This window comes from Rhinoderma darwinii, chromosome 10, assembly GCF_050947455.1.
Source record: "Rhinoderma darwinii isolate aRhiDar2 chromosome 10, aRhiDar2.hap1, whole genome shotgun sequence".
NCBI lineage: Eukaryota > Metazoa > Chordata > Amphibia > Anura > Rhinodermatidae > Rhinoderma > Rhinoderma darwinii.
In genome coordinates, this window is record NC_134696.1 from 54,019,909 (window position 1) to 54,047,370 (window position 27,462).

Below are 27,462 nucleotides of genomic sequence, written 5' to 3' on the forward strand. Positions count from 1 at the left end.
CGTTTTACCTATTACAACTCTGTGAATATACTGACATTTCTGCCAAAACACTATTTTTAATCATGTAGTAGGCTTATAAGTTTCTACTTCTAAAATGTGTCCCAATTGTAGAAAGGGTGATGTGGGAATATTGAATTCCTAGTTTATCTTTATCTGAAGTCTGATCACACATCTGATCTGCTAGAAATAAAATATTAAACCTCAGCTCATGAAAGCATTACAATAGGAAGAATGGCATAAAATATGACATTAAACTAAAGATTACAGACAGAGATAGATGTTGTACATAAAGCCTATATTATAAAATCTCTCTCCCTCCCTCTCTTTCTCGCTCTCTCCCTCTTTATGTACAAGTATATTCTCCAGCAGAACATTTACTATTGTTTCTCCTTTTTGTTGTAGGATTGGTTAAAAGTTCTGCATCATGAACATTTTGTGCCTTTAAAACTTCTGGGGACCTGATTTTCAGATCAAACCGACAATCTCTCAACCATAGGATGGGAAGCACCACCATCCTCCCTCGTGGTGCCCTAGCCATGGGGGTAGCGCGTGCCATTCGTCGATTCAGCACAGAAATTCCTGACCCACTCCGTGAGGAAGAGGAATCAGAACTGACTCCGGGAATGAGGCCGACTGCCTACCGTAATGGAAAAGTACACACTAGGCCTGTTCGTCAGCGCAGTCGCTTTGTACAGAAAGATGGCCATTGCAATGTTGAATTTATCAATCTCAGTGAGAAGAGCCAACGTTACCTGACTGACCTTTTTACCACATGTGTGGACATTCGCTGGAGGTGGATGTTTCTCATATTTTCCTTTACTTTTGTAGTTTCCTGGCTCATTTTTGGTTTCACCTTCTGGCTTATTGCATCAATGCATGGGGACTTGGCTCCACCGCCTGAACCTGGCTCAGAGGAGACCCCTTCCTCTCCATGCTTTTTACAAGTCACCAGCTTTATGGCAGCCTTCCTTTTTTCCTTAGAAACTCAAACGTCCATTGGCTATGGATTTCGAAGTGTTACAGAGGAATGCCCATTGGCAATATTAACAGTGGTTCTGCAGTGCATTATGGGATGCATTATTGATGCCTTCATTATTGGAGCCATCATGGCAAAAATTGCCAAACCTAAAAAGAGAAATGAAACTCTTGTGTTCACAGAAAATGCAGTAATTGCTTTAAGAGATGGCAAATTGTGTCTCATGTGGAGAGTTGCAAATCTCCGGAAAAGCCACTTAGTAGAAGCACATGTGCGAGCACAGCTCCTGCAGGTAAGCAGTATTACAGTATGCAGTATTTTTTCACTCTTCAAAACTAAGAGAAAGAATCAAGAACCATACTAACTATACACGGCTCAGTGGATGGATGTTTTGTGGTGCACATGACAGCAGATACAACCTTAAATAATGTAATTAAGAAAAGTTGCATCATTTGTGATGCTTTATGGAGCTTGTTTTTTAGAGGAATATTACTGGGTTTTCCTATTGTGCAAGAGAAACGCATGAACTGTATGAGTTACATACAGGGCCATCCTTACGTTGGATGTTGCCATGCGTGGCACGTTTTTGTAATACGATAACCATACCAAACAGTGCCTAATTATAAGTACCATACAGTGTCATATGTTGGCCAAACAACACTTGTATGCAGTTGGCTAAATTACAATGCAATATAATGCAGCCATCACCATATTCTGCATAAATAATATACTATACACTGCCTTAGAAGCAGTGCCACACAATGACTAAGTAACCCCTCCGATTGTAGGGTAGAGAAGAACTTTTTTAAATGTATTTAGTTATATAATAGGAAACCATACAATTTTCTAATCTATATGCGTTTAATTTGACCCCCCCCCCTCTCAATACACATCATGTGGCCCCTGGCAGTTAGCAACATGGTTACATGACATACATGTGCTGGGTCAACATACAAGACATATCTATGAGTTAAGTAAAAAAAAATCCAGAATAATGATTATTATTATGGTTATTGCAACAACTACTTCACTGTGCATGTATTAACATATAGCATGGCTGCCTGTCTCTAGGTAATGTATACCAAGTCTGCCTGTATCTAGGTGATGTACAACATGGCTGTCCATCTCTAGGTGATGTATAACACGTCTGCCTGTCTCTATGTGATATATAACATGGCTTACTCATCTCTATGTGATGTATAACATGGCTGACTGTCTATAGGTGAAGTTCTCATGTTGTTAATGAAGTTAACTATTAAAAAATAACACAAACATAGAGGAGACAGGGAGAAGAATGTAAGAGCTGCTCATCAGAGACACTGACAGACATGATGATGAGATGTTGCTGGAGGTAGAAATACTTTATAACTTCTGCACCTCAATAAACTATTATTCAAATGTTATATACCTGGACAGTGTTACCTGAATACCAGGGGTACCATTACCTAAGAATGGGGGATCACATGATTGATGCCATATTTAGTCCTATTCAGTTAACCCATGGATGCTTCACACTGGACTACTCTGGTGGCTATAACATGTATTAACATTAAAATGTTTAATTGTCTGTAAACATTTTGAGACAGAAGCTACTGTTCTGGTATACAAAAAATATCATGAAAGAATAATATTAAAAAAAAAATATATATAATATAATACTCAGGTCTAAAATTTACCTATTTCTTGCTTCCATGCTGTTCCTTCTCAAATTGACAGGACCCTACATATATGCAGCCAATTACAGAGTACTGTAACTTTTAGTTTTTGCACTAATCACAGTACAAAGAAAATAATAATTGTTGCTGTTCTTTTTTGACAGCCGCTCTGTTCTCTCTGATTCTCAAACATGATCAATAACATGCTACAAAAATTGGTACAATTTGGTATGATTCCTGATGTGGTGGTATAGGCCTATAAGTTCAATACTGTACTACCTAAATTGGTACAATTGGACAGTATCCCTCTACTATCAGCAATGAAGTCAATGTATGATCTACTTTATATGCCAATCTTTATCTAAAGAGCACTGGATTAAGATACGCCTAATTTATTAAGAGGTTGCACACGTCTTAATAAATTAAGCAAATCTCTGGGCGCCCGTGTGCCAGAATGGGAAATCTACGCCAGCTACAGTTTTCGACGTAAATTATAGTGAATTTGTCAAGTTGAGGCGCCGGGTGCCTTGTATGCTAAACCCACCCCTTTTTTTAAAAAAATGGCAGCGGTGACGTAAAATGGCAAAAATGTACAAATTATTGCACAAACCTGGTGTGCACCATAAAACGCGACTTTTTAACGCAACACTACTGGAGTACAGTCGTTGATAAAAAAAAACCTGTTCTTAATTTTTCTTTAAAAAATACATACAAAATCAAATCTGCACTGTCTGAACAAGGCCTCTGTTAATAAAAAAAAGATGCTTCAGCCGCTCTTTCAACATGTTAGATTCTGTCTATTGCTTATATTTTTGAAAAAAGCAAATCACCATCAATATATATATATTTTTTTTATATCTCGTGGTATAGGAAAATTAGAACTAAGCGAGGAAATATATATGGTATGGCTCTGATCACATCACATTTGAATCATTCTCTTGACGTACACATCAGAAAATAGGATGCCTCTAATGTACCGAACCATATGCCATAAAGCTGCATATGTCACCCATAGGCCCAAATTGTAAAAATAAAAAAAATAAAAAAATATACTGCAAGTTTATTTCAATTTCAATTGTTTTTACATTTTTCAAAAATATACATAAAAGCAAGAAGCAAAAGAAGAAATTAGAGCAGTAGAGCAATCCGGACTACAAAGGGAGTACAAACGTAAGTGCAGTTAGAACATAAAAAGATATGTCAGTTCAGTACAATACAATGTAGTACCACATAACAAAATACTAGAAGAAACACAAAGTTCCATGACTGTGTACAAGTACAAGTGGTCACATAGAGTACACATAAGGTACAAATAATACAGAGCAGAAATAATAGGTTGCAATGACTGTAAGAAAAACAGAAAATGCTAAATGTTCACAGCAGAATCATGAGGAATATATACAGGGTGGGCCATTTATATGGATACACCTAAATAAAATGGAAATGGTTGGTGTGGCGAAACGGGTGACGGTTACAGGCATTGTACCCAAATAAAGGTTAAGCCTGCCGCAAACCGTCGCACTCCCGCCATCCGGGTGCCATAGTTTAGATGGCACCCGGTGCTAGATGGGATATGTCCCCTCAGCATTACGTTATGTTTGATAACCAGTTGATTTATATTATATTGTATTCAGTGCTGCTTCACTGTCCTCCCCTCTAGGGTTAATCTTACACTGTAGGAGAGTGAGTCACAGGCTGCAAGCGGGAACTTGTCTGAATGTAAATAAGAAAAAGGAGGGGGCAAGAGCAGAAAGCACATGGCCTGATTCCTGAGGGAGGGGTGAGTGAGGGAGACAGTGGTGCTGTGTGAGATCTCCGTCAGTTCCTGTCCAGGAGAGGATGAGATAGCAGTGTGAGCTGCAGGCAGGGGCTATCTACCTCAGAGATGGTACCTGACCTAGGGACAGTAATAGAGGGCAAGTGCTGGAGTCCCATCTAACTAAGGAGGATCTGGAGACACCCCAAAGGATGAAATTTACAGTGGAGAGACCCCATAGTGAGGTAGCCTGTCACATCCAGCCCAGAGGGGAGAAGCAGCGGTGCATTGTTTCTGTGTGTGTCTGTCCCTGTTAATAAACGCACCTCTGTGGCTTGTCCCCTGTTAATCTGTGTCGCTTGAATCTATCGCCCACATTCTCTTGGCGTAAACCGACCCCCACTGACCCGGTTTCGCCACATTTGGTGGCAGCGGTGGGATAGATTCAGCCCGTTCTAGGGGAAGCGGCAGGGCATAGGTACCCTGGTACCATCCGGCGCTTCGCGGCCAGACCTCAAGGGCGGACTGCCACACGTGCTGCAGTACAGGGGGACCACAGGCACCTAAATCACCAGTCATGGAGCCTGACTCTATGGATCCTCCCGGTGGAGCAGAGGCTGTCCCCTATGTCAGCTACCTCCGAATTACACTCCAAGAGCTGTGCCGGTTCCGGCGCATTGCCTTCTCGTCCCGCGACATCAAGGATCGGCTGATTGAGAAGCTCCAGGCCTGGGACCTGGCGAACCCGGCCGAGATGGAAGAGATGGCCGAGGGTGACGTTGACTACTGCCCCGAAGAACCGGCCATTCGCCAGGGAACCGGCCGTAGCGCCATCTCGGACGCCCAGGCCCTGCGGATGGGGGATCTGCTGACCGCTCTGGGGCCTCAAAGCTCCGAGGCCGAGCGCCTGATCATCGTTGGGGCCGTGGCCCGTGCAGTGGCACTCCCAGAACCAACAACCCCAATCCCTGCCGGGCCCCAAAGACCCCAACTACGATACAACGACCTCCCCAAGTTGGATCCTTCGTCCACGGACATCGATGCGCACCTAACCATGCTGGAGACACAGCTACAGGTGCATGACATCCCCACCACCGAATGGGCTCGCTACGTGGGGCCCAGCCTGCAAGGGAGGGCCCTTGAAGTCTACCGGAGCCTAGGTCCAGAGGACCGACGGGACTACGGTTGCCTCTGGGACGCCCTGCTGAAGAGGTATGCGATCACCCCAGAGACTTACAGAGAGCGGTTTCGTAATTTGACGCTCGCCGGCCAGGGTACCCATGTGGAACTGGCAGCCCAGCTCCGCTTAAGCTGCTCCAGGTGGGCCGAGGGGAAGAAGGCCTTCAGTCGGGAGGCCCTGGAGGACCTCGTCATTTTGGAGCAACTCCTCTCCAGGATGGAGGTCCCCGTTCGTGCCTGGGTCGGGAACCGCCACCCCAGCACCCCTGAAGATGCCGCCACCCTGGCCGACGAGTTCTTGGCCCACCGACCTCAGTGGAGAAGCCTTCCACGCCAGGACCAATGCCGAGAGCTCCGAGCCCCTACCAAAATAGCGGAACCACCCCGGCCAACTTCGATGAGACCCCAGCCGCAGCCTACGGCCGCCCCGATTGCTCCAAGGGTCCGCGGCCCTACGGACTCCCGCCAGTGTTATGGGTGCCACCAGCCGGGGGAAAACATCCGACGGGACTGCCCCCTGGCCCAATCAACGGTGCCCTTTCCCAGACCAACCCCAACCCGGGTCGCCTTTTGCCCGGAGGCGGGCGACCCCGATGAGTGTGACCACCTCCTAGATGCACCAGAGGTGGAGGAGGTGGTCTACCACGTAGAGCTTGCGAGCCTCGTGACGAACCAGGTCCCTGCCAACATGCAGGGCCACCGACAGCCCGTGGTGTTGGGACGCCGCACCGTCCAGGGACTCCGTGACTCGGGGGCATCCCTCACCCTTGTAAGAGCGGACCTGTTTCCCCAGTCTAAGGTTCTTCCCCAGCGATTAGCCCGGATTGCCCTGGCGGACGGACAGCAGCGGTCCATTCCCCGCGCCAGAGTCTACCTGGACTGGGGCCCCGGAAAAGGAGAGGTCGAAGTCGGGCTCATGCCGGATCTCCCCGCCGATGTCTTATTGGGGAACGACCTTGGGAACGGTCTCACAAGTCAGTTCGCTGGGGCCGTGACCCGCAGCCAAGCCCGGGAGAACCTTTACCGGCCTCCACCACCGACCAGTGTAACCACCGAGGCTCCTCTCCCGGAAGCCCCGCTCCCCGAACCGCCGGTGGTAAGTACCCAAGCCCCTGACGCCTCACAACTGACCGACCAGACGAACCCTCTGACAGACCTGGGGGAGGTGGATAGGGTGGCTTTTAGGGAGGCCCAGCATACGGATCCTTCCCTGTCCTCTGCCCGTAGCCTGGCCGATCGACCACCCAGTGGAGGGGCCCAGGCAGGGTTCCAGTGGGACAACGGGCTGTTGTACCGGGTCGAAGCCCCGACCAAGCCCGAGTCGCCCTGGACCGCCTCCAAACAGCTGCTTGTTCCCCAAGCCTACCGTGCACGACTGTTAGCCCTGGCCCACGATATACCCGCGGCGGGTCACACTGGGACCAGGTCCACCAGGGCCCGGCTCTCGAAGGCTTTCTTTTGGCCAGGGCTGACTGAGGACGTGCGGCGGTACCGAGCTTCGTGCCCTGTCTGCCAACGGGTGGCGGGGGCCCCGCGCAAGGTGCCGCTCAAGCAGCTGCCCCTCATCCGAGAGCCCTTCCAGCGGGTGGCCATAGATCTGGTTGGCCCCATTAATCCCCCCAGCTGAGGGGGAAAGCGTTACATCCTAACCCTGGTAGACTTCGCTACCAGATACCCGGACGCAGTGGCTCTGTCCTCCATAGATGCCGAGCACGTCGCCCAGGGACTCATGGACATCTTCAGCCGGGTGGGGTTCCCGCGTGAGGTACTCACAGACCAGGGATCTCAATTCCAGGGAGAACTCATGCAGGACTTCTGGAATCGGCACGGGGTGAGTTCTCTAAGAACCACCGCCTACCACCCCCAAACGAACGGACTGTGTGAAAGGTTCAACGGTACCCTCAAGCAGTTGCTACTCCGATACGTCCACTCGGAGGGGAGAGACTGGGACCGCTCCTTGCAGCAGCTTCTCTTTGCCTATCGAGAGGTGCCGCAGGAGTCTACCGGGCACTCCCCATTCGAGTTGCTGTTCGCGAGGCGGGTCCGGGGACCCTTGGACTTAGTCCGGGAAGGTTGGGAAGGGAAGTTTGCAAGCCCTGAGATCCCGGTAGTAGACTATGTGAGCCAAATGCGGGAGCGCCTAGCACGGCTGATGGATTTGGCCCATCAGCGATTGGAAGTAGCTCGAAGCCGTCAACGGGACGAGTACAACCGTAGCGCCCGACCCCGAGAGCTGGGGGTGGGGGAGAAGGTACTGGTCCTCGCGCCAGAACGAGGCAACAAGTTGCAGGCCAATTGGGCTGGACCGTACACTGTAGTGGGGCGACAGGGGACGACGAACTACCTAGTAGCCCACGACAAGGCAGAAAAGTGGGTACGGAACTACCACATAAAACAGGCTCAAGGCCTATGTGGTAAGGGAGGTAAGAGCGGTCGCGATATGCTGCCCGCCCATGGACAACCCTGACGTGGACCGCATCCCTGACCTACTGACAGAGGCCCGACGCCAGACAGGGCTGGCAGATGTGCAGCTTGAAGTCCAGCTATCGCGCTTGCAGAGTAGGGAGATGGGGGAGGTGTTAGCAGCCCAGGAGGCCCTGTTCACCGCGTCCCCCGGACGTACCTCCCTAGTCACTCACGAGGTCGACACTGGAGGAGCCCGACCCCTGAGGCAGCCCGTGTTCCGAGTGGCTCCCTCAGTGCTGACCGCGATGAGAAAAGAAGTAGAAGAAATGCTGGAGATGGGGGTCATTGTACCATCTCACAGTCCTTGGGCCGCCGGCGTTGTGTTGGTCCCCAAGAAGGACAAAACCACGAGGTTCTGTGTAGACTACCGGCGGCTGAACGAGGTAACCGTTACGGATGCCTATCCGATGCTCCGGCAAGGGCTACTGGCAGATTCCTCTGACCAAGGAAGCCCAAGAGCGCTCGGCGTTCATCACCCCGTTCGGCCTGTTTGAATTTACGTGCATGCCGTTCGGGATGAAGAACGCCCCCGTGATCTTCCAGAGGGTGGTCGACCGGATCCTCGTGGGGTGTATGGAGTTTGCCCAGGCCTATATCGCTATCTTTAGCGAGACATGGGAGGAACACTTGGGGCACGTGGTGCAGATCCTGGAGCGCATCCGGTACGCCGGCCTCACCATCCGCCCCGACAAGTGCCAGATGGGGATGGCAGAAGTCGCCTACCTGGGGCACCGAGTGGGCAGCGGACAGATCCGCCCCGAGCCGGCCAAGGTGGAGGCCATTCTCCAATGGCCCCGGCCGGCCAACCAGAAGCAGATTAGGGCCTTTCTGGGAGTCACAGGGTACTACCGAATATTCATCCCGCAGTATAGTACCCTGGCCAAGCCCTTGACCGACTTGACGTCCAAAAGGTTCAGTCGACTGATGCCCTGGTCCCCTGACTGTGAGGCGGCCTTCGGGAGCCTTAAGACTGCCCTCTCCACCTCCCCTGTCCTGGCTGCCCCTGACTTCCACCGGCGGTTCATAGTCCAAACCGATGCCTCAGACGTCGGGCTGGGAGCGGTACTGAGCCAAGTGGACCAGGCGGGCCACGAACACCCGGTCGCGTACCTCTCCCGGAAGCTGCTGGACCGAGAGAGGGCATACGCAACCATTGAGAAGGAGTGCCTGGCTGTCGTGTGGGCTCTAAAGAAGCTCCAGCCCTATGTTTATGGGAGGGAGTTCACAATAGTCACAGACTACAGTCCTCTCAGTTGGTTGAACCGAACCGCCGGGGACAATGGCCGTTTACTACGGTGGAGCCTGGCCTTACAATCCTATAACTTTACCATCTCTCATAAAAAGGGCCGGGACCACGGGAATGCTGATGGACTCTCTCGGCAGCAGGACACTGATGGGCGGAGACTGACAGCACCGGGCCCAGATCTCATCACTGACCCGACAGAGGGTCAGCAGGACTGATTCTGGATCTAAGCTGGGGGAGGTCTGTGGCGCAATGGGTGACGGTTACAGGCATTGTACCCAAATAAAGGTTAAGCCTGCCGCAAACCGTCGCACTCCCGCCATCCGGGTGCCATAGCTTAGATGGGGCATGTCCCCTCAAACTGCATTACGTTATGTTTGATAACCAGTTGATTTATATTATATTGTATTCAGTGCTGCTTCACTGTCCTCCCCTCTAGGGTTAATCTTACACTGTAGGAGAGTGAGCCACAGGCTGCAAGCGGGAACTTGTCTGAATGTAAATAAGAAAAAGGAGGGGGCAAGAGCAGAAAGCACATGGCCTGATTCCTGAGGGAGGGGTGAGTGAGGGAGACAGTGGTGTTGTGTGAGATCTCCGTCAGTTCCTGTCCAGGAGAGGATGAGATAGCAGTGTGAGCTGCAGGCAGGGGCTATCTACCTCAGAGATGGTACCTGACCTAGGGACAGTAATAGAGGGCAAGTGCTGGAGTCCCATCTAACTAAGGAGGATCTGGAGACACCCCAAAGGATGAAAGGTACAGTGGAGAAATCCCATAGTGAGGTAGCCTGTCACATCCAGCCCAGAGGGGAGAAGCAGCAGTGCATTGTTTCTGTGTGTGTCTGTCCCTGTTAATAAACGCGCCTCTGTGGCTTGTCCCCTGTTAATCTGTGTCGCCTGAATCTAGCGCCCACATTCTCTTGGCGTAAACCGACCCCCACTGACCCGGTTTCGCCTCAGTTGGTGATATTAACTTCCTGTTTGTGGCACATTAGTATATGGGAGGGAGGAAACTTTTCAAGCTGGGTGTTGACCATGGTGGCCATTTTGAAATTGGCCATTTTGTATCCAACTTTAGTTTTTTCAATGGGAAGAGGGTCATGTGACACATCAAACTTATCGAGAATTTCACAAGAAAAACAATCGTGTGCTTGGTTTTAACGTTACTTTATTCTTTCATGAGTTATTTACAAGTTTCTGACCACTTATAAAATGTGTTCAAAGTGCTGCCCATTGTGTTGGATTGTCAATGCAACCCTCTTCTCCCACTCTTCACACACTGATAGCAACACCGCAGAAGAAATGCTAGCACAGGCTTACAGTATCCGTAGTTTCAGTTGCTGCACATCTCGTATCTTCACAGCATTTTGTTCAGTGATGAGGCAAACTTTTATGTGAAGGGTGAAGTTAACAAACAAAACCACCGCTATTGGTCTGACACTAACCCACATTGGATAGATCCCTCCAAGATTGTTGGAACACAAAAATTGATGGTATGGTGTGGTATATGGGGTACAAAGATAGTGGGGCCATTCTGACATTTTTTAAATCTGACATGTGTCAGTTTATGTGGTAATAACTCTGGAATGCTTTTACCTATCCAAGCGATTCTGAGATTGTTTTCTCGTGACATATTGTACCTTAAGTTAGTGAAAAAATTTGGTCGATATATTCAATATTTTTGTGTGAAAAACACCAATTTTTTTTAGAAAATTTGCAAAAAATTAGCATTTTCAATATTCAAATGTATCTGCTTGTAAGACAGATAGTTATACCACACAAAATAGTTACTAGCTAACATTTCCCATATGTCTACTTTAGATTGGCATCATTTTTTGAACATCCTTTTATTTTTTTTAGGACGTTACAAGGCTTATAAGTTTAGCAGCAATTTCTCAAATTTTCAAGAAAATTTCAAAAGCCTATTTTTTTAGGGACCAGTTCAGTTCTGAAGTGGCTTTGAGGGCCTTATATATTAGGAACCCCCACAAATCACCCCATTTTTAAAACTGCACCCCTTAAAGCATTCAAAACAGCATTTAGAAAATTTCTTAACCCTTTATGCGTTTCACAGGAATTAAAGCAAAGTGGAAGGGAAATTTGCAAATTTCATTTTTTTTGCAGAAATTCCATTTTAATCCATTTTTCCTGTAATACTGAAGGTTTTTACCAGAGAAACACAACTGAATATTTATTACCCTGATTCTGCAGTTTTTAGAAATATCCCACATGTGGCCCTAGTGCGCTACTGGACTGAAACACCAGCCTCAGAAGCAAAGGAGTACCTAGAGGACTTTTGGGCCTTCCTTTTCTTAAATTATATTTCAGGCACCATGTCAGGTTAGAAGAGGTCTTGTGGTGCCGAAACAAAGGAAATCCCACAAAAGTGACTCCATTTGAGAAACTACACCCTTTGAGGAATTCATCTAGGGGTGTAGTGAGCATTTTAACCCCACAGGTGTTTCATAGATTTCATTAGAATTGTACAGTGAAAATGAAAAATTACATTATTTTCCAATAAGATGTAGCTTTACCTCAAAATTTTTATTTTTTTCAACAAATAAATGAGGAAAAGCACCCCAAAATTTGTAAAGCAACTTCTCCAGAGTACGGAAATACTCAACATGTGGTCATAAACTGCTGTTTGGGCAAGCGGCAGGACTCGGAAGGGAAGGCATGCCATTTAGCTTTTGGAGCGCTGATTTTGCTGGATTCATTTCTCTTCACCATGTCGCATTTGTAAAGCTCCTAAGGTACCAGAACAGTGGAAACCCCCCAAAAGTGACTCCATTTAGGAAACTACACCCCTTAAGGAATTCATCTAGGGGTGTAGTGAGCATTTTGACCCCACTGGTGTTTCATAAATTTCATTAGAATTGGGGACTGAAAATGAGAAATTACATTATTTTCCAATAAGATGTAGATTTACCTTAAAATTTCTTATTTTTTTCAACAAATAAATTAGGAAAAGCACCCCAACATTTGTAAAGCAACATCTCCAGAGTACGGAAATAGCCAACATGTGGTCATAAACTGCTGTTTTGGCAACCAGCAGGACTTGGAAGGGAAGGCACGCCATTTAGCTTTTGGAGTGCTGGATTGATTTCTCTGCACCATGTCGCATTTGTAAAGGTACCAGTGCAGTGGAAACCCCCCAAAAGTGACTCCATTTGGGAAACTACACCCCTTGAGGAATTCATCTAGGGGTGTAGTGAGCATTTTGACCCCACAGGTGTTTCATAGATTTCATTAGAATTGTACAGTGAAAATGAAAAATTACATTATTTTCCAATAAGATGTAGCTTTACCTCAAAATTTTTATTTTTTTCAACAAATAAATGAGGAAAAGCACCCCAACATTTGTAAAGCAACTTCTCCAGAGTACGGAAATACTCAACATGTGGACATAAACTGCTGTTTGGGCAAGCGTCAGGACTCGGAAGGGAAGGCACGCCATTTAGCTTTTGGAGCGCTGATTTTGCTGGATTCATTTCTCTTCACCATGTCGCATTTGTAAAGCTCCTAAGGTACCAGAACAGTGGAAACCCCCCAAAAGTGACTCCATTTAGGAACTACACGCCTTAAGGAATTCATCTAGGGGTGTAGTGAGCATTTTGACCCCACTGGTGTTTCATAGATTTCATTAGAATTGGGGACTGAAAATGAGAAATTACATTATTTTCCAATAAGATGTAGATTTACCTTAAAATTTCTTATTTTTTTCAACAAATAAATTAGGAAAAGCACCCCAACATTTGTAAAGCAACATCTCCAGAGTACGGTAATACCCAACATGTGGTCATAAACTGCTGTTTTGGCAACCAGCAGGACTTGGAAGGGAAGGCACGCCATTTAGCTTTTGGAGTGCTGGATTGATTTCTCTGCACCATGTCGCATTTGTAAAGGTGTCAGTGCAGTGTAAACCCCCCAAAAGTGACTCCATTTTGGAAACTACACCCCTCAAGGAATTTTTCAAGTGGTATATTGAGCAGTTTGACCCCATAGGTGTTTCATACACTGGGCAGCAAAATAATAAAATGTAGATTTTTTTTTTCAAAGAAAATGCTGCTTTAGCCTCAAATACATAATTTTCACAAGGGCTTAAAGGAGAAAAAGCACCCAGTTTGTTACGCAATTTCTCCTGAATGCGGCAATACCCCATTTGTGGAGATAAACTGCTGTTTGAGCACGTGGCAGGGCTCAGAAGGTAAAGAGCACCATGCAACATCTGAGGCCTAGTACGATGGCATTTACTGCCCTGTGTCATGAAAACAGAGGCTCTGGGGTGTCAAAACATTAGAAACCCAGAAAAGTGACCCCATTTAGGAAACTAAACCCCTCAAAGAATTCATCTACCGGTATAGTGAGGAGATTTAGATTGTAATGTAACACCTTTCAAGGTATTCATCTAGGGGTATAGTGAGAATTTTTAAATTGTGAAGTGACAACCCTCTAGGTGTTCATCTAGGGGTATAATAAGAAATACTTTAATTTTAGTAAATAAGGAGGGCAACCTGGAAAACCCGCTATGGAGGGAGAGGGAATGGCAGGTCCCACTACCAACCTACCCACCATTCCATAAAATCCAGCCCAAAAAATAAATCAAAGGCCTCAGCAAAAAAAGATTTGCTGAGACAACCAATCTTATCTGGATTTATTCCTCTCACCCAGATTTGCAACCTGGATGAGACAGACACTCCCTCGGGTCCTTGGTATAGTGAGAATTTTTAGTTTTGTTTTAGGTGTTTTTTTTTACAAATTTTAAATAATCAAATTTTAAATGGGGCAGTTCAGTAAAAAAATGAATAATTATTCATGGCCAATATGGGAGACAGAAAAGGTGAATGAAGAATAAATGAATTAAAAATCTAAGGAGGTATGATAGGTGTCCTTACGAATGCCTCGCTTGGCGCACACACAGCATTTTTTTGGGGGCTTCTGTTTTTTTTCAGTGGGGGGGATTTCAGTAGGGAAATGCTGGCCGGGATTATCCTGCTGACGGAAGAGACGGATGAACTGCCCTCCCCTTCCTGGTCACCAAATATCAGGGACTTTATGATGTTTTCCTGAAATTGCAGGAACGTATCTCCACTGCTGGCATATCTGCAGAGGACAAAGGCGTTGTATAAAGCCATCTGTGTAAGATGCACAGACAGCTTCTTATACCATACCCTGGTCTTGCGCATGGCGCTGTATGGTTTTATAACCTGGTCGGACAGGTCAACGCCACCCATATACTTGTTGTACTCCTGTACGCAGAATGGTTTGGGAACTTGGGTGGTGGATCCGCGTACAGGGACAAGGCTGCCTCTGCTGTCGTGAATGCTGGTCAGCATAAGGACGTCCCTTTTATCCTTATACTTTAGGAAGAGCAGATCGTCGCTGCAGACAGCTCTGCTCTCTCCTAATTTTAGGATCTGACCCAGCAAATTTTTGGGGAGGCCCTTCTGATTTCTGCGGATTGTTCCGCACGCCAAGGTGGATCTGGACAAGAGAACTTTTAGCAATGGGACGCTGTTGTAGAAGTTGTCCAGATATAAATTATATCCTTTGCCGAGCAAAGGATGGACAAGATCCCATACAATTTTTCCACTAATTCCTAGGAAGGGGGGGGCATTCTGGGGGATTTATTTGGGAGTCTTTTCCCTCATAGACCCTAAAAGAGTACGTGTAACCGGTGGCACTTTTTTTTTTTTTTACATTTTTTTTATCAAAAAATAAACCGCTACTCTCAACCGTGGAATGAGAACAGACCCTGCTGTATTCAATGAGTAAGGGTACCCTACCTACCAGGGGAAAAACTAAATGAGACGTGGCATTGCTACCTAACAGGGAACTCGGGCAGTGGGCAATCTAGGGACACAGCAGGGTCATGGCGACCGGGTACTGCGACAGGTGACAGATCACAGCACGGCAGAAGGGCACTGTGAGGGACTGAAATGATATATAATATATATATATATATATATATAATATATATATATATTTTTTTCTTAACCAGTGGGCACCAAAGTGCGTGATCACTGGTTAATGGGCACAAAAGGGCAGAAAAGGGGCAGATCGCTGAGTTTTTTTGTTCTTTTTTTCACTTTAACACCGTATTTCTTCTTGTCTCGGACTCTCACAAGCTCTCTGACAGGAATGAGCTTGTCAGAGACGGAGATGCCGACAAACCACTGCTCCTGTGCTGTGATTGGCCTGTCAGTACTGACTGGCCAATCACAGCTCGTGCCGGCACGGGACCACTCTGATTGGTCCTGTGCCCGCGAGTCCTGCTCGGCAACTGTCTATGACAGTTGCGATCGGGACACTGTCACCATGTCTGTTGACATGGTGACAGTTTGAAGCTTGGGCGTAACTGTAAGCCCGAATGCAGGAAATCACTTGCATTTCCGACGTGCAGTCACGCCCGTGTGCGGGAAGGGGTTAAGGTTGTGCAGCCATAAGCACAACTCCGTAATGGGCTATAAGAGGACCATAGAACCGCTGCAGCCTGGTTCAAAACCGGTAACTAGAGTTAATTACAGCTAGGATTATTTGTGGAAGAGAGAGAAAAAACCCTGGTGTTTGTGATCACACCACCTACAAAGGTTTTTACTTTTTTACTGTTCTGTATACTTGGCCTGATGGTTCAGCGTCGAAACGCGTAGCCTCTTGCAATAATTCTTATGCTATCTCAATATCTACAATTTTCTTCCACCTTTATACCAGCTGCGCCGTATATGGTTCACTATTGTTTAATTGTTTTTCCTCTCTTCCACACTTAAAATTTAGCTCTGGGGGCCTCCCATTTCTCTAGATCATCTTTGAAATGTTTCTACACCTTGAATGGAGTCCACCTGTGGTAAATTCGTTTGATTGGACATGATTTGGAAAGACACAACCCTGTCTACATAAGGTCTCACAGCTGACAGTGCATATCAGAGCAAAAACCAAGCCATGAGGAGGAAAGAACTGCCTGCAGAGCACAGAGACAAGATGGCGTGGAGGTAAGGTTCTAGAGATGGGTATAAAAAAAATTCTGCTGCACTGAAAGTTCCCAAGAGCACAGTGGCCTCCATAATTCTTAAATTGAAGAAGTTCAGAAACAACCGGGACTCCTCCAAACTAAGTAATTGAGGGCGAAGGGCCTTGGTAAGAGATGTGACCAATAGCCCAATGGTCACTCTGGCTGAGCTCCAAAGATCCTGTGTGCAGATGAGAGAAACTTCCGGAAGGTCAACCATCACTGCAGCACTCCACCAATCTGGGCTTTCTGCAGAGCAGCCAGAAAGAAGCCTCTCCTCAGTTAAAGACACATGAAAGACCGCCTGAAGTTTGCAAAAAAGCACCTAAAAGACTCTCAGGCTGTGAGAAACAAAATTCTGTGGTCTGATGAAACCAAGATTTAACTTTTTGCCCTCAATTCTAAGCGTCATGTCTGGAGGAAACCAGGCACTGATCATCACCTCTACAAGACCTTCCGTACAATAAAGCATGGTGGTGGCATTATCATGCTGTGGTGTTCTTTTTCAGCGGCTCGGACAGGGAGACTGGTCAGGGTGGAGGGAAAGATGAATGGAGCGGAGTACACAGATATTCTTAAAGAAAACCTGATCCAGAGTGCTTTGGACCTCAGACTGGGCCGTAGGGTCACCTTCCAAATGACAATGACCCTGAGCACAGAGCCAAGACAAAACAGGAGTTGCTTAGGGACAACTCTGTGAATATCCTTGAGTGGCCAAGCCAGAGCCCTTGCTTGAAACCAATTGAACATCTCTGGAGAGACCTGAAAATAGCTGTCCACCGACAGTTCCCATCCAACCTGACAGAGCTTGAGAGGAACTGCAGAGAAGAATGGCAGAAAATCCCCAAATCAAGGTGTGCAAACTGAGTAAAGGGTCTGAATACTTATGTCAAGGCCTTAACATAACAAAATGTGAAAAAATTGAAAGGGTCTGAAGACTTTCCGAATGCATTGTATATAGGTGAAAACAGCTTAAATTCGAAAACCTGAGTAAACGATAACTAGGTTGGGCCAGAAACAAGGGAGGGAGTTCCAGATGTCACATAGGTGGACCACAGGGACCATTGAGCTAGAAACTTGCCAGTTGAGTTAAAGGGAGCAGCTACCATTTTTCCATCGTGTAGTCAAAGTTTGCCAAATTAATCAATTGCACTAACCTAAGGGAAGCAGAAGTCTTCCAGGATCTGTCAATTATCAGTCTTACAGTCAGAATAACATGGCCCACTACACATCGAAGTTCTTCTGGGACCTCGGAAAGGCCAATAAAACACAGTGCTAAGGCTGGGGTTGGGGTGATCTTAAGTTATGTAATGGAGGAAATAAAAGCAAATGTAGCTGTCCAGAAGTTAAAAACCAATGGACTATTCCACCATACATGCAGCTAATTACTGGGCCGACCACAATCTCTCCAACATAGAGGGGAGTAGCCCTACCGATATGGAGGATAAAGCCAGTAGATACAATCTGAAATTTGTGGGATTCCCCAAAGGGGTGGAAAACAAAGATTGTGAAAAATGTATGCAGGAATGGATTCTGGAACAGATAGGTTGGTGCATTAGCGAACTATGTGTGGGGTCTTGGGGGATGGTGTTCGTGGGCGGGGGGAGATAGAGAGACTTTTTTCCTTTTTTTTTTCCTGTGTTGGCCATTTATAAAGAAGAACCATGCTGAAAATAGTGCCATGGAACATTAGGGGGGCCACTGCAAGCTAAAGAGGTACGCTATCTTTAACTTAATTAGGAATTACCACCCTTCGATTATATGACTACAGAAGACCCATTTGGTCAAAGATAAAATTAGTAGCTTTCAGAGGGGCTGGATTGCTCGGTCTTATCATTTGGTTTACATGTCTTTTTCCGGGGTAGTTTCCATATTAATACACAGAAAAGTAGACGCTCAGATTTATGACACTCTTATCGATATAGAGGGAAGGTATATCATCCTATATGGATGTTTTGATGGAGTAACCTGTGTTCTTGCAGCGGTATACATCCCCCCTTTTTCTTCATGTGTGATTAAGGTGGTCTCGCAATATTTGGTATCAAAACCAAAATGCCTTTTCTTAATCACTGGAGATTTCAATAAAGTCATGGATGCAGAGTTAGATCGATTCAGGAAAAATTAAATAATATCACATAGGTCAGCAACTAAGCTAATAGGTTTAACATCTGAATTGGGCGGGCTTGATATATGGTGGATGAGGAATCCCCATGTTAAGAAATTTTCATGCGTTACAAGTTCTATGTAGCTAATGTCAAGAATTGACCTCACCTTCATTAATGAACTAATGTTGAAGTATATAAAGAAAGTGTCTTATGAACCACGTGGGGTCTCAGACCACACTCCTCTTGTGGACGAGCTCGATCTGAGCTCAGGAGGGGTTAGTAAGGTTATAAGATCTTTCTATCAGTCTTGGTGAAAATTCCATTTGAGATATATAATGAATTGTCATTGTTTCTGGAAGACAACTCGGGTTACCTGGATTCAGCGATATTTTGGGATACTCTAAAAGCATTCATTAGGGGAATTGTTTTCAAAAACCAATATATTATTAAGAAAACCCAGTATATTTAAAGAGATATTATTAAAAAAAACAACTAGAGGAGGCGGAAAGGCAATATGTAGATAATCCTTTAGAAGCTACCGAATCTCAATGTAAAGTCACCCAAATTATATTTGTATGAAAACTTGATACAGAACGCACAATCATTATTTTTTTTGAGTTGCAAACAATACTATTTTGAAGCCAGTAAATCAAGTACAATTTTGGCACATATTGTAAGTAACCATCGGCCTTCTAATTATATTTCCTCCATTAAGAACACAAAGGGGTAACTTGCTCACGAAGCTAGGGAAATAGAATAATTCAGAGGAGTCTATCAATACCTGTACCGTAGGTTAAAACACTCTGAGGATAGCATAGATTGTTACCTGGATAGAATGGAATTCCCTAATATTGATAACAAACAAAGATCAATATTAGATCACCCGATAGCATCGGAGGAATTGAGAGCGTCCTTGCTGGAAACGGCAAGTAACAAAGCTATGGGGGTAGATGGAATTCCATTTGAACTATATGAGTTATACCAGGATAAATTAATCACTATTCTAGTGGAAAGAACACATTTTTCCTATGTTAGAGGTAGGCTTCCCGAATCTATTGTGAAATTATTGTGATCCCTAAGAAAAATAAGGACCCTCCCTTGCCGGAATCGTACCAACTTATTTCACTGTTGAATACCGGCGTCAAGCTTTTGGCCAAGGTTTTGGCCGGCCAGACCGTTTAAGGTAATGAACAGTATAATTAATCCGGATTAGACCGGGTTTAATCCGGGCAGGGTTATGGTAAAGAACGTCCGCCGAGTCTGTGCTAATTTACAATACGGGAAAAGGTACGCTAAGAAGGGTGCGAGCCTCTTAATCGTGCTATGAAAGCTTTTGATACAGCGGAATGGCATTTTCTTTTTAGGATTTTGGGTTGTTTTGGCTTTGGGGAAAAATTCACAAACTGGATTAAATTACTGTATGGACAACCACAGGCCAGAGTAGGCATAAATGGTCAGAAATCAGCGTGCTTTAACTTAGAAAGGGGAGTGCGGCAGGGATGTCCTTTATCCACCCTTTTATTTACTTTAGTAATTAAGGTTTTGGCAATGAATGTAAGAAACTCTGAGAATATAGTGGGTTTCCAAGTGGGTAATAAGGTTGATAAAATCTCGTTATATGCAGACGATCTTCTGTTTATAGGGGATTTATCCTCGGTCAACCATGTAATTCGGCTATATCAAGAGATTGGTGGGCAGGCCGGCCTCTAGTTTGTTAAACATCTCGGCCAAGGTTAACCCCGATCAGATTTCTTCCTTGAATTCTGTTCAAGTGTTCGAATATTTATGTGTGAAAATCTCTAGGGATCCCGCTGACTATATTACACTGAATATAATTCCTCTGTTTGAATATTTGAGGGGGAAAGTTAAAGTATGGAATAAGTTACCATTGAGCAGAGCTGCAAAAATTGCACTGATCAAATTTTTTTTTTACATAAAATCTGAATTATTTTTTTTAAAACTCCAGAAGCTATCTAGTTCCGACAATTAACGGGACTGGGAGGGCCTGGGGGCTAATAGATTTTAGTTGAAAACACTAGGGGAAAAATGGTTTAATATATTCGAAGCTCTAGAAGCCGGGGTTCTGAATTCCCTCTAATTATGATAACCAGCAGCAGGTCTGGGATGCTGTCAAACTCATTGAATAAATTAATACCTTTATTGAAGTCACTCCTATAATAGGAATATTGGAGAGTTTGACGACCTCCCGGTCTCTTGGTTTTGGAAAAAGCATCACATCATAAGGATATCGTATTTATTTGATAATGCACAGCTAAAAACTTTCACAGAACTGCAGAGACTGTACAAGGTCCCTGATTACGGTCTGTTTAGACATTTTGAAATTAAACAAGACTTTTTGGCCATTAAATATAAATCATGTTTCGTTTTAATACCTTTTCAATCATTAGAATGTTTACAAAATAAGAAAGGTCTATTGTCCTCACTATATAAAAAAAACATTTTAGTGGATGAAGGAAATAATATTAAAACACAAGGAAAATGGGATAAGGATCTTGGGGTTTGGATTGACTGGGAGTCAGTTTATAAACATATTGGAGAAGCATCATTAAATCACGATCACCGATTTATTTGTTTTATGATCAATCATAGACTTTATTATACACCAAAGCTTTTAAAGGTTATGGGGTTAAAGAATAACGATAATTGTCAGAAATGTCGAATATACCATGCAGATCTCATCTACTTGTTCTGGCGTTGTCCCAAGCTACATAGAGTGGGGTGGCAGCATCTATTTCTAAATTAATTCGGAAAGAGGTTCCAATGGAACCGATGCTATTTATTTTTGGCATCGTCGGTCTTTCGAAAGATTGTGGTTGCAGTAAATTAATTAGAAAGATTTTGTTTCTGGCAAGATTGGTTATCATTTATAAATGGATTTCAAAAGATTTCCCACAGGAAGTAGAATGGCCCCATATGGTAAATAGAGTGATATTTTTAGAAAGATCATATTACTTGACACTAAGTAAAGAGGAAGGGGATTTTTTTTTTAATAAGATCTGGAACAGTGGAATTATCCCTCGAACAGAAAAATACCTTAGAGCTGGTTTAAAATGTGTTAGTAGTTGTTTGGGTAATGTTTTGTTTTTTTCTCTCTCTCTCTCCCCCCTCCCCATGCAATATTTTGCGGGGTTTTAGTGGGTGATTGTTGATTCTTCAGTATTATCTATTTTAACCCCTTTCGGGATAGTGTCTGTACTACATAACACTTTGTTTAATATGATGTTAACTTGGAACATTTCCTTTGTTTTTTTGTTATATAGTATGGAATATTTTGATGTAATTCAACAATAATAAAAAATTATATTATAAAAAAAAAAAATGGGGTCCTACCCTTGGAACCCCCATGATTCAGTTAAACTATGAGGCCTTTACACTCTATGGAATATGGTGGAGCTCTAGTACCACAGATCTTTGTACTGCTGATCAGTGGGAGTCTTTGGATCAGACCAATTAAGGCCTTTTTTTTTTTTCCCAGACAACCCCTTTGACAGTGCATACTAGAAGTGTCCTATATCTTCCCTAACAATCTAGCCCTTTCACAACCATTTATTTAATAATTTGTCTTTGGTGTGACTGAATGGACTCTATGCCCAAACATCTGTATATGCCTACAGCGGCCCTTACTATTCTTTTAAATAAGATGCATCCAAACTCATTCTACTGTGTTTAGTGAAGGAACATTTATTCAGCGGACTTTTAGTGACCACTGGTTATCAGGAAGGTTGGCACTGCACCAGTCAATAAAAAAATGGCTGCTATATAGCGTTCCTTGTACTGACTATTGATTTATAATTTGCTAGACTCAATCATGCACAGGGATAATTGTGATGTATTAGCTGAAAGTGTCAGACACCTACAATTCAATATCTGAAAAACCTAGATAGCTGAAATTGAAAACAACGTGTTCTACACTGAACAATGCTTAGTCTACCAGGGACTCATATTTCGTACTCATGTAACCTTGAACTGCACCTTTAAGACTTGTACCCAAAACGAGCAGTGCTGTGCCATACTGAAATCAGAAATTTGCAGCTGGCTGCCTTTTATGATTTTCCCAATAGAGGTGTGCCATGCAAATTTGCAGGTCTCTAGACTAGACTACACATTTACCAATTAACCTGTATTGTTTATTTCAAGAGCTATAAGAAAGTTATGTAACCCATCACAGTGAAAGCGTTCTATACTTAGCAGTAATGAGTAAAGAGTTTATCTACTGGCATTCAAGGTCACACTGACAGAAACACCAGTGAAAATATGTCGGGTGTATTGGGTTACAGGATTTAATTTCCGCTAATGTTAATTTACGAGTCGGAGAATAATCCGGTTTTGTATTTAATATATATTTTGACTCTTTAATAGAAAATTCAAAAATGATATTTTTGGAGTTTCGATCAAAGACACATAATATGACGTCATGTTCATTTAAAAACATTGTTTTCAAAATACATGAATATGTTTTATGCCATTCTTATATACTGTATGTAGTATAAGAGTTTCAATGCTGGACACCCACTAAATTCGCACCATTTGATTTCACAAACATTTACGTTACCCTTCAGGTCATCTTTCATCATATTTCATTATCTCTACAACCCCCACATACTTGGCCCAAAAAGCCAGAGTGCAAAGTGCATAAGTATTTGTATTTGACATATAAACTGCTACTTATATTTATACAATAGTCTTGTAGCTTGTGCATTGATTCTTATGATTTTCACTTTTATGTTTTTAACAGCCTAGAGTCACCCCAGAAGGAGAATACCTTCCACTGGACCATACAGATATCAATGTTGGATTTGACAATGGCACAGACAGAATATTCTTGGTATCTCCAGTTACTATTGTTCATGAAATTGATGAAGAAAGTCCTTTGTATGAGTTTGGCAAGGCAGATGTAGAAACGGCTAATTTTGAGTTGGTAGTCATCCTGGAAGGCATGGTGGAGGCTACAGCAATGACTACACAATGCCGCAGTTCTTATCTACCTTCTGAGATCCTATGGGGTTGCAGATTTGAACAAGTCCTATTTGAGAAACGTAATCACTATGAGGTGAACTACCTGCACTTTCATCGCACATACGATGTTCCAAATACACCCACATGCAGCGCCAAAGAGCTATCTGAAAGAAAATATTCAATTGTGGCTCGTAGTTCCTTCTGCTATGAGAATGAAGTGGCCCTTAACTGCATCTGTGATGAGGAGCCACCTGCCCTTGTGGGCACTAAATCATTGAATCCAGAGGTTTCACTTGAGTTAGACATGTTCAGGGTTGTGGATCCCTTAAATGAAATATTACTAACATGATTTTCTAAATGATTCTACTTTAACAGGTGGGCTTTGAGGGTGAAAAATGGAGACTGGAACTGACAGTCTTTTGGAATTAAACATGCAGAAGAAGATATCTTTTTACATGAAAAAAGGCTTTTCGGTAAGGGGGAGTCAGAGATTTGGGCAAAACTACCATTGATATTTCTTTACCACTAAGCTTTGTGAAAGTGGTCACCAATTGAATAAGTCAATCAAGTCATTTGCTTTATGATACTAGATTGCTTTCTTTCATTTCCGTTTCAGAAAATGCTGCTTGTTCTTTGTTTGGTGGTCCTGAGTAGCCAAGAATTTATAACTCACATGTAATACAAGTTATAACTATGGGACATGGCAAGGTATCAGCAAAGTAAACTTACTATGAAATCCTCACAACCAAGACTAGTGTGTCTTGTTCTAACTAGGACACCTTATTGACTTCTGTGAAGTGTAGACAAATAATTCGCTCTGAATGTCATGTAAACATTTGCTGAGAAATACAATTCCAAAAAGTTAAAACACCAAATATAACCAAATGCAACACTGAAACTTTAAATTGTAACCAAATTTTACTTATTACCTATACACCATGGAGAAGCATTTGGGGTTGGCTAATAAGATTTATGGAATCCTCAGAGGCATAAAACTATAATTATCTGTTGACGAGGCTTGTGACATTATGTCCCTGGCTCCTAGAGAATCGTTAAGACGGCATCAGATAAATATTGTTTTATCCCATAAAATAGCTCTCTCCCATTGTATATTCATTGTGGTACTTTTTATTACACATTATGGTCCCCCAAAATGAAAAAAAAAAAAAAGTATTGTAATCAATTCTTCTAGATTTATAATTAAAAAAGGAAAAACACATTTTACAAAGACAAAAAGTAATAATAAAAATAATTTACATGTATAAAAGGTTTTTTGGTACACATGCATTAGCATCATGTACATCTTAAAGTTTACCTTTTCAAAATGTTCAAATATATCTTTTTTGTAAAGAAAATAGGTGAAATATTTGTTGATGAAACTAAATTGGAGTAAGTTAGAGAAAAAAAATTTGGAGGATGGCAAATTGTATTATGGAAAATAGGTTTGTTCGGTGCTAGGGGCATAAATTGACACATTTCAGTTTTTTCTGATGTTCATCCATGCAAATCTGACTTGAAAAGAAATGTACATTTTAATGTGCACAGTAATGTTCTTTCAAAGTTATGTTGCTTACTGTAAAAGAATACATGCATTGTTAAGGAAGTATTGATTTTAAATGGTCATGCACAATATGTACGTTAATGTGGACAAAATATTGTGCTTCAAAATAAAACACTTCTCACTATAATTAAACATTTTATATCTACTGAAGAAACATGACTTTAGATTTCAATTGTACAGGGTGACTGATTCGGTCACCAATGAGTTAAAGACTTAGGGCGTCTTGCACACGACCGAGTGCCACTTGGTCCGTTTTTCACGGCATCTGAGTGGTACCCAATAGTTTTCACGAACCCATTCACTTCAGTGGGTAAATCGGGTCCGTGAAAACGGATCCGACTCTCCTATCCGTGGAACATAAAACATGTCCTATCATTCCACGGATCACGGAGGGGACTCATGCGACACAAACGGTCATGTGTAAGAGCCCTTATCTCTTCTATAATCAAAGACACATAGTCTTAAAGGGGTATTCCCATCTTAGACATTTATGGCATATCTGAGCTCTGGGACCTGCACCAATCTCCAGATAAGTGGTTAACCGACTCCTGTCCTGCCTGATGACATCCAGGCGGAAAATTAATGAAGAGGTGGCTGCTTGCTCAACTGTTTTCGTAACTCCCGTAGGAATTAATAGAGAGCTGCTAACATGTGCTGCCACCGCTCCATTGATTCTCTGCCTGGATGCGGCAGCTGGCAGGTGGCCCCCATTCGGGAGATATGAGCAGGACGTGAAGCTGGGACCTGCATCTGTCAGACATTTTTTGCATATGCCGTGGATATGCCATAAATGTCTTAGATGGGAATAACCCTTTAATGGACGGCCACCAACCGTTTGCATAGGGAGCAAGCAGAAGAAAGTGACCTACAGTATTGTAAGTCTGACAGCATGCTTATTATGTTATACTGTAGCACTACACAATGTCATCTGGTGGTAGACACGAATAGTACCAGGATTTGTTTAGAACAGTTTCCTTGCCATATTTTCAGTTCCAAGGAGAATCTGACAAGTCTTCATTGCAGGTTTTCTTTTGTAAAATTATAACACTTTAGAGATCTTGTCTTAAACATTATACACTATCTTCAATGGATGCCTTCCTGACATATTATCTTATACCCATGTCCATAGCTAAAGAGGCCAACCAAAAAGATAAAAACTGTGCTACACCTTAGTAATCCGCCATATTCAGAATGATCATTGCTGATTTTGTTAATGTTCAATGTGAGGAGAAACAAGACTTTGTTACCTATGTATGAAAAGTATAACTGATGTTAGATTTTTGGACAGGTTTCTTAAAGAGGCTCTGTCACCAGATTTTGCAGCCCCTATCTGCTATTGCAGCAGATCGGCGCTGCAATGTAGATTACAGTAACGTTTTTATTTTTAAAAAACTAGCATTTTTGGCCAAGTTATGACCATTTTTGTATTTATGCAAATGAGGCTTGCAAAAGTCCAAGTGGGTGTGTTTAAAAGTAAAAGTACAACTGGGCGTGTATTATGTGCGTACATCGGGGCGTGTTTACTACTTTTACTAGCTGGGCATTCTGACGAGAAGTATCATCCACTTCTCTTCATAACGCCCAGCTTCTGGCAGTGCAGACACAGCCGTGTTCTCGAGAGATCACGCTGTGTCGTCACTCACAGGTCCTGCATCGTGTCAGACGAGCGAGGACACATCGGCACCAGAGGCTACATTTGATTCTGCAGCAGCATCAGCATTTGCAGGTAAGTCGATGTAGCTACTTACCTGCAAACGCTGATGCTGCTGCAGAATCAACTGTAGCCTCTGGTGCCGATGTGTCCTCGCTCGTCTGACACGATGCAGGACCTGTGAGTGATGACACAGCGTGATCTCTCGAGAACACGCTGTGCCTGCACTGCCAGAAGCTGGGCGTTCTGAAGAGAAGTGGATGATACTTCTCGTCAGAACGCCCAGCTAGTAAAAGAAGTAAACACGCCCAGATGTAACACACATAATACACGCCCAGTTGTACTTTTACTTTTAAACACGCCCAGTTGTACTTTTGCAAACCTCATTTGCATAAATACAAAAATCGTCATAACTTGGCCAAAAATGCTCGTTTTTTAAAAATAAAAACGTTACTGTAATCTACATTGCAGCGCCTATCTGCTGAAATAGCAGATAGGGGTTGCAAAATCTGGTGACAGTGCCTCTTTAAGTTTCTTTCAGGGTATTTCATCTATTCTTAAGTAGTACCACGCAAGAAACTGTGATGGACTAGTGGTTCAAAATAATAATGAACTTATTTTATTAATGAAAAACTTGAAATAGAATGGTGTCAAAGTTTTGCATCTAATATGAAGTGCCAAATGTAAAACTTGAAGGAAAACTAGAATCAAAGGCTTCTCCATCACAGTATCACAGGGAAATATTTCTCCAAATTGGTAGTAGTTAGCTGAAAAGCCCTACAAGTGCTATGTACCGTTTATGATGAGATGTGAAAAGAGTCCTATACTGGACACGCACAATGTTCTTGTTATAGTTTACTGTGAGTGTGGTCGAGATGAAGAATAAGAAA

At 43.6% G+C, this 27,462-nt stretch overlaps 1 protein-coding gene across 2 annotated transcripts; it reads left to right on the forward strand.

Moving 5' to 3' along the window:
- The first annotated feature begins 477 nt into the window (after positions 1-477).
- KCNJ14 (potassium inwardly rectifying channel subfamily J member 14) lies at positions 478-27,462 on the forward strand. Of its 2 annotated transcripts, XM_075838856.1 has the most exons (3): positions 478-1,268; positions 23,140-23,544; positions 27,278-27,462. In XM_075838856.1, exons 1-3 carry the CDS (start codon positions 498-500, stop codon positions 27,341-27,343), a joined length of 1,242 nt encoding a protein of 413 aa, XP_075694971.1. In that variant the 5' UTR covers positions 478-497; the 3' UTR covers positions 27,344-27,462. The 2 variants fall into 2 exon arrangements, with proteins under 2 accessions (XP_075694971.1, XP_075694970.1); XM_075838855.1 differs by lacking the exon at positions 27,278-27,462 and having other exon boundaries at positions 23,140-23,709.

What these genes read in the sequence shown, in the direction of transcription:
- KCNJ14 (XM_075838855.1), top strand. Translation starts at nt 498, where the DNA reads ATGGGAAGCACCACCATCCTCCCTCGTGGTGCCCTAGCCATGGGGGTA. An exon ending in TGCGAGCACAGCTCCTGCAG is followed by an intron (nt 1,269 to 23,139) that starts GTAAGCAGTATT and finishes TGTTTTTAACAG; the next exon opens with CCTAGAGTCACCCCAGAAGG.